General features: G+C 53.1%; 1 protein-coding gene across 1 annotated transcript; it reads right to left on the reverse strand.

The window, feature by feature from the left end:
- Positions 1–4,586: 4,586 nt before the first annotated feature.
- LOC145351598 (ras-like protein family member 10B) lies at positions 4,587–7,117 on the reverse strand. The gene is made up of 3 exons (XM_080201182.1): positions 6,878–7,117; positions 5,231–5,367; positions 4,587–4,879 (listed from the first exon to the last, which is right to left on the reverse strand). The coding sequence occupies exons 1-3, from the start codon at positions 7,103–7,105 to the stop codon at positions 4,609–4,611; spliced, it is 636 nt and encodes a 211-aa protein (XP_080057308.1). The 5' UTR covers positions 7,106–7,117; the 3' UTR covers positions 4,587–4,608.
- Between the last annotated feature and the right edge of the window lie 915 nt (positions 7,118–8,032).

Raw genomic sequence — 8,032 nt, forward strand, 5'->3', positions numbered from 1 at the left:
CCCACTCCCCAACTAACACGCACTCCCCAACTCACACCCACTCCCCAGCTCACACCCACTCCCCAACTCACACCCACTGCCCAACTCACACCCACTCCCCAACTCACACCCACTCCCCAACTCACACCCACTCCCCAACTAACACCCACTCCCCAACTCACACCCACTCCCCAACTCACACCCACTCCCCAACTCACACCCACTCCCCAACTCACACCCACTCCCCAACTCACACCCACTCCCCAACTAACACCCACTCCCCAACTCACACCCACTCCCCAACTCACACCCACTCCCCAACTCACACCCACTCCCCACCTAACACCCACTCCCCAACTCACACCCACTCCCCAACTCACACCCACTCCCCAACTAACACCCACTCCCCAACTCACACCCACTCCCCAACTCACACCCACTCCGCAACTGACACCCACTCCCCAACTCACAGCCACTCCCCAACTCACACCCAATTCCCAACTCACACCCACTCCCCAACTCACACCCAATTCCCAACTCACACTCAGTCCCCAACTCACACCCACTCCCCAACTCACACCCACTCCCCAACTCACACCCACTCCCCAACTCACACCCACTCCCCAACTCACACCCACTCACCAACTCACACCCGCTCCCCAACTCACACCCGCTCCCCAACTCACACCCGCTCCCCAACTCACACCCGCTCCCCAACTCACACCCGCTCCCCAACTCACACCCGCTCCCCAACTCACACCCGCTCCCCAACTCACATCCACTCCCCAACTCACATCCACTCCCCAACTCACACCCAATCCCAACTAACACCCATTCCCCAACTCACACCAAACTCACATCCATTCCCCAACTCACACCCACTCCCCAACTCACACCCACTCCCCAACTCACACCCACTCCCCAACTCACACCCACTCCCCAACTCACACCCAGTCCCCAACTCACACCCTCTCCCTAACTCATACCCACTCACCAACTCACACTCACTCCCCAACTCACACCCACTCCCAACTCACACCCAATCCCCAACTCACACTCACTCATTAACTCACACTCACTCACCAATTCACACCCACTCCCAACTCATATTCACTCACCAACTCACACCCACTCCCCAACTCATATTCACTCACTAACTCACACCCATGCATTAACTCGCACTCACTCACCAACTCACACCCACTCCCAACTCACACTCACTCACCAACTCACACTCACTCACCAACTCATATTCACTCAACTCACACTCTCTCCAATTCACACCCACTCCCCCAATCACTGCACAACTCACACCCACTCCCCAACTCATACTCACTCCACAAATCACACCAACTGCCCAACTCTATTGCATTCCCCACCTTACACCCACTCCCCAACTCATTCACCAACATACTCCCACGCCCCAAATCACACCCACTCCCATCTCACATTCACTCCCCAACTCACACTCACTCCCCAAATCAACCCACTCCCTGATTCACACCACCCCTGCAATGTTCACACAACTCACACTCACTCTCCAACTCACACCAATTCCTGAAAACACACCAACTCAGCAAAACGTGCTCACTCCCAACTCACACCCACTCTTCAAATCACATTCATTCCCCAACACACACCCACTGCCCAACTCACACCCAGTCCCCAACTCACTCACCCACATACACCCACGCCCCAAATCACACTCACTCCCCAACTCACACCCAGTCCCCAAATCACTGCACAACTTACACCAACTCCACAACACATGCCCCAACTCACACCTGTTTCCCAACTCACACCCCCTCTCCAACTCACTGCCCAACTCACACTGACTCACTAACAAACAACCACAGCCAAACTCACACCCACTCCCCAACCCACACCCAGTCCTCAACTCACACCCACTCCCCCAAATATTCTATACTGGTGAAGTGGAAACTCTCTCCGTCAAATGGATCTCTTATCAAGAGTTTCCCTTGTAAATGGAGATTCCGGATGGAGAGACCCCCCCACTCTTTAAACAGAGTCCCTGACGGAGAGACTCCCTCTTTAAACAGAGTCCCTGACAGAGAGACTCCCTCTTTAAACAGAGTCCCTGGCAGAGAGACTCCCTCTTTAAACAGAGTCCCTAAAGGAGAGACTCTCTCTTTAAACAGAGTCCCTGACGGAGAGACTCCCTCTTTAAACAGAGTCCCTAACGGAGAGACTCCCTCTTTAAACAGAGTCCCTGACAGAGAGACTCTCTCTTTAAACAGAGTCCCTGACGGAGAGACTCCCTCTTTAAACAGAGTCCCTAACGGAGAGACTCCCTCTTTAAACAGAGTCCCTGACAGAGAGACTCCCTCTTTAAACAGAGTCCCTGGCAGAGAGACTCCCTCTTTAAACAGAGTCCCTAAAGGAGAGACTCTCTCTTTAAACAGAGTCCCTAACGGAGAGACTCTGTCTTTAAACAGGGTCCCTGACGGAGAGACTCCCTCTTTAAACAGAGTCCCTGACGGAGAGACTCCCTCTTTAAACAGAGTCCCTGATGGAGAGACTCCCTCTTTAAACAGAGTCCCTGATGGAGAGACTCCCTCTTTAAACAGAGTCCCTGACGGAGAGACTCCCCCTTTAAACAGGGTCCCTGACGGAGAGACTCCCTCTTTAAACAGAGTCCCTGACGGAGAGACTCCCTCTTTAAACAGAGTCCCTGACGGAGAGACTCCCTCTTTAAACAGAGTCCCTGACGGAGAGACTCCCTCTTTAAACAGAGTCCCTGACGGAGAGACTCCCTCTTTAAACAGAGTCCCTGACGGAGAGACTCTGTCTTTAACCAGGGTCCCTGACGGAGAGACTCCCTCTTTAAACAGGGTCCCTGACGGAGAGACTCCCTCTTTAAACAGAGTCCCTGACGGAGAGACTCCCTCTTTAAACAGAGTCCCTGACAGAGAGACTCTCTCTTTAACCAGGGTCCCTGACGGAGAGACTCCCCCTTTAAACAGAGTCCCTGACGGAGAGACTCCCTCTTTAAACAGGGTCCATGACGGAGAGACTCCCTCTTTAAACAGAGTCCCTGACGGAGAGACTCCCTCTTTAAACAGAGTCCCTGACGGAGAGACTCTGTCTTTAAACAGAGTCCCTGACAGAAAGACTCCCCCTTTAAACAGAGTCCCTGACGGAGAGACTCCCTCTTTAAACAGAGTCCCTGACGGAGAGACTCTGTCTTTAAACAGGGTCCCTGATGGAGAGACTCCCTCTTTAAACAGAGTCCCTGACGGAGAGACTCTGTCTTTAAACAGAGTCCCTGACAGAAAGACTCCCTCTTTAAACAGAGTCCCTGATGGAGAGACTCCCCCTTTAAACAGAGTCCCTGACAGAAAGACTCCCTCTTTAAACAGAGTCCCTGACAGAAAGACTCCCTCTTTAAACTGGGTCCCTGACGGAGAGACTCCCTCTTTAAACAGGGTCCCTGACGGAGAGACTCCCTCTTTAAACAGAGTCCCTGACGGAGAGACTCCCTCTTTAAACAGAGTCCCTGACGGAGAGACTCCCTCTTTAAACAGGGTCCCTGACGGAGAGACTCCCTCTTTAAACAGAGTCCCTGACGGAGAGACTCCCTCTTTAAACAGGGTCCCTGACAGAGAGACTCCCTCTTTAAACAGGGTCCCTGACGGAGAGACCCTCAGCAGAATTGCAGATTAAGTTGAGATTTAAGCTCTCTGCAATATCTGGTAAAACCACTTCCTAAGGACGTCTTTAAGCAGGAGATTTTCTTGCTGCTTAGAAGTTGGGGGGGTGGTGGGGGGAGGGTGGGAGGAGAGAGAGAGAGAGAGTGAGAGATAGTGGACGGAATTGTATGGACAGCAGTAGGTAAGGGGGTTGGGGAGAGGGGTAGTGGGGGTTGGGAGTTGGGGGCATTTGGGTGACGGGGGATATGGATTGCAGACCATGCAAAGATCTGTTGACCCTGGTTGGAATTTCCAGTGTTGGGGCAAGCGTAGCTGGAAAATCCTGCCCAAGGAGAGAAAGAGGTGTTGCCAAAGTTTTTTGTCCTGCACTCATCAGGACAAATGCAAGAATACCAAATTTCAAACCATTTGCACTGCAGGACAAAAGAGTGCTGATTGGTTGGCAAGTTGACTCTGATATATTAAGGTGAGAGGCTTGAACATGTTCCTTTTGTGTGCAGAGGACAGTTCCCTGCATCTGACTGTGTCACTTTGAGGAAACGTAGGGGAGATGATGATGCAATGGTAATATCACAGGGTTTCTGATGCAGAGGCCCAGGTTAATGCTCTGGGGACACAGGTTCAAATCTCACCAAGCATGCTGGTGAAATTTAAATTCAATTAATACATCTAGAATCTAATGGTAATCTTAGTAACGATGACCATGAAACTATCATCAATTATCGGCAATACCCATCTGGTTCACTAATGCCCTTTAGGGGAGTAAATCTGCTGTCCTTACTTGGTTTGGCCTTTTCTTGTTCCCGTGTAACAGGCTGGGGAAGGGCTGAATGGCCTCCTCCTGTTCTTCAAGTCCACTAAGATGATACTTAGAAGGTCCTAAAATGATGCCTCTTGCCTGCACCCCTCCTGCCCTCACCCTCCTTCCATCCCCTCCCACCAGCACTGGGCGCCCTGTTCACAGGATGACGCATCGGTTGGCACGCAGCCCCCCCTGCAGGCAGGCAGACGCATGGGCGCTCTTGCAGGCCAGGCAGCCAACTGTCTTCAGCAACTCCTTGAAGAGCAGCAGGATGTGCCAGTTGTACTTGGCCGAGCACTCGATGTAGCCGCACTTCCACGACCTCTTGACCAGCGCTGCCACATTACGCCTGGGGGCCACCCTCCTCCGCTGAAGGTCCCGTTTGTTCCCCACAATCAGGATGGGCGCCTTGCCCGAGCCGGGAGGCCTGGATAGAGACAATGGGGAGAGAAAAGGTCAAAGGTGAACAGACTTTCAGCCCTCTCAGGGGGCCAAGGCCCAGCCCAGGGAGAATGACCCCAGGCAGGTTCTGACTGACCTTTCACTCCCGAGGTCAAATTGCACTACCTGTGATGAGGATGACTGACCTTTCACCAGGAGGGTCAAGGGTCAATCCAGCCAGATAGGGGAACAGATAAAAGAGTCATGAAGCCAGAACCGAGTGACTCCGTGGTGATCCAATGAGCCCTGGCTGACTCCAGACAGGAGAGCTCTCCATTGTGTGACTGGGAACCCTGCCCCTCCCACCCCACCATTCTCCCCAGTAGGGTGAACCCACCTCTTGGCTACGATCAGTTGGTGTACCGCCTTGATGTACTCGAAGCTGGAGAAGCAGCAGATGTCATAGACCAGGATATAGGCGTGAGCGGGTTGGATACCGTGATCCCCCGCCTCACCCCACCTCTCAATCCACTCCTGAGGACAAAGAACAAACCAGCCAAAGAGTCACACAACAACGTTAATATGAGGAGAAAGAAAATCTCTGTAACCTCCTCCAGCCCCTACACCCCTCCCTATCTCTGTAACCTCCTCCAGCCCCTACACCCCTCCCTATCTCTGTAACCTCCTCCAGCCCCTACACCCCTATCTCTGTAACCTCCTCCAGCCCCTACACCCCTCCCTATCTCTGTAACCTCCTCCAGCCCCTACACCCCTCCCTATCTCTGTAACCTCCTCCAGCCCCTACACCCCTCCCTATCTCTGTAACCTCCTCCAGCCCCTACACCCCTCCCTATCTCTGTAACCTCCTCCAGCCCCTACACCCCTCCCTACCTCTGTAACCTCCTCCAGCCCCTACACCCCTCCCTATCTCTGTAACCTCCTCCAGCCCCTACACCCCTCCCTATCTCTGTAACCTCCTCCAGCCCCTACACCCCTCCCTATCTCTGTAACCTGCTCCAGCCCCTACACCCCTCCCTATCTCTGTAACCTGCTCCAGCCCCTACACCCCTCCCTATTTCTGTAATCTCCTCCAGCCCTACACCCCTCCCTATCTCTGTAACCTCCTCCAGCCCCTACAACACTCCCTATCTCTGTTACCTGCTCCAGCCCCTATACCCTTCCCTATCTCTGTAACCTCCTCCAGCCCCTACACCCCTCCCTATCTCTGTAACCTCCTCCAGCCCCTATAACCCTCCCTACCTCTGTAACCTCCTCCAGCCCCTCCAACCCTCCCTATCTCTGTAACCTCCTCCAGCCCCTACACCCCTCCCTATCTCTGTAACCTCCTCCAGCCCCTACATCCTTCCCTATCTCTGTAACCTCCTCCAGCCCCTACACCCCTTCCTATCTCTGTAACCTCCTCTTCAAATTGGGATGGTACAGCTGATATATAAATGCACAATATTGTTATCAGGCAACAGACCATTGGGCTTGTTGCTCAACAGGGAAAGATGGATATGGGATCAGGATGCTCCCATATCGACCACGCGGCACTTAAATGCTGCTGTGAGTAGCAAGGGTGGTAGGAAGACAGAGTAACCCTGTACAACCCAGGCTGCAGGGGGGAGAGAGATCCTGTATAGCAAGCAGCACAGTGGCACAGTGGTTGGCACAACTGCCTCACAGCGCCAGGGACCTGGCTTCAATTCCAGTCTGTTTATGTGGAGTTTGCACGTTCTCCCGTTGGATTCCTTCAGGTGCTCCAGTTTCCTTCCACAGTCCAAAGATGTACAGGTTAGGTGGATTGGCCATGTTAAATGCATGGGGATAGGGGAGAGTGATGGGGTTGGGGGCGCGGGTTGGGCCTCTGGCCTCTTTCGGAGAGTCGGTGCTGACCTGATGGACACAATGGCCTTCATACGCTATACTAGAATCAGAGAGAATTCACTGCCCATCATGTCTGTTCTCTCAGGTAGGGGGGGATGGTGAGGAGGGGTTGGCGTGGTGTGGGGTGAAGGTGGGGGGTTAGGTCTGCCTCACTCACCTGCTGGTTGTTGGTGAACGCGAGTGAAGCTGGGATGTCCAGAATGACCAGGTGGTAAATGCGGTCATTCAGGACGACGGAGGGTCTGTACACCCCTCCATGCGGGCTGCGGCTCTCCTCGGCAAACTGGTTCCACACAAACTGCTGGATGATTGCTGTCTTACCCACTCCCGGGGCACCCAGGATGGCAATCTTGAGGAAATCAGCCATGGAGTCATACAGAAGCATGGAGACTTGGTTCAATCGAAGGAGCAGCGAAGTGGTCTTGTCTGGGAGCAGGCTTGTTGGGGCTGGGGAGGTGGGGGGGGGGGGGGGGGTCACAGCTAGAAATGGAGGAAAATTTATCACCTGAATCTTCAGTGAGGTCTCAGCTGGGGCTCTGAGCGCAGCAATGAAGCTTTTCCCTGTGTCAGAATTCCCCAACAACCCTTCCTCAAGTGTTTCATCTTCAGGTGCCTGGTCTGCGACCATCCAATGAGGGAAATGTTCAGCTCCACTCCCTCTTTACCCTGGACCAGGAGAGATGGATTGATGCCCATGGACGCCTATTCCTTGGGGATGCTGGAAAATGTTGGCCTCTTTCGAGAGATGCACAAGAACCTTCAGATTGTTTTCTGTGTCCAGGTTAAATCCTGCTCCTGGAACAGTCCACACACACAGATTTCCCTTTCAGACGTGCGTGGACTCCCAGTTTGACATTCCCACTTGATTACTTTGAGGCCAAACTTGATGGAATTGCTGGATCTCTGCGTCTCTCTCTCTCTCTGGAGCTTCGAGTCTTCCTTCGTTGCCTCCCTCTGCCTCAAACCGTCCCTCCTTGGTTGGGTTCGACAGTTTGAGAATCCTCCCGGAATTCCAATTGCTCCTTCCAAGAATTCCGCATCATCTCCCCCTCCCTCTCCGAGGATCAATTCCAATTCTTCCCAACTTTCCTGAGGTTCAGATCTTCATTACTTTCAATGCATTGACTCTCTCTCTCTGCCCACAACACATTCAGCAGCTTGAGGGAGTAAATGTTGGATGGAAGAACAGAATTTTCAGGCCAGCCTTTGACAATGGAAAAGGGGTTAAGTTGGCAAAAAACTGTCCCTTTGCAAGAATGCAATTGAATAGAATTGGGTGGGAGGCAGGAAGGGGATGAGGAGGTGAGGAGAG

Source organism: Carcharhinus amblyrhynchos, chromosome 13 (genome assembly GCF_965287045.1).
Source record: "Carcharhinus amblyrhynchos chromosome 13, sCarAmb.v2.hapA, whole genome shotgun sequence".
Classification (NCBI taxonomy): domain Eukaryota; kingdom Metazoa; phylum Chordata; class Chondrichthyes; order Carcharhiniformes; family Carcharhinidae; genus Carcharhinus; species Carcharhinus amblyrhynchos.

What these genes read in the sequence shown, in the direction of transcription:
- LOC145351598 (XM_080201182.1), bottom strand. Translation starts at nt 7,105, where the DNA reads ATGCTTCTGTATGACTCCATGGCTGATTTCCTCAAGATTGCCATCCTG. An exon ending in CGTTCACCAACAACCAGCAG is followed by an intron (nt 5,368 to 6,877) that starts GTGAGTGAGGCA and finishes CTTTGTCCTCAG; the next exon opens with GAGTGGATTGAGAGGTGGGG. An exon ending in CAACTGATCGTAGCCAAGAG is followed by an intron (nt 4,880 to 5,230) that starts GTGGGTTCACCC and finishes GTCTCTATCCAG; the next exon opens with GCCTCCCGGCTCGGGCAAGG.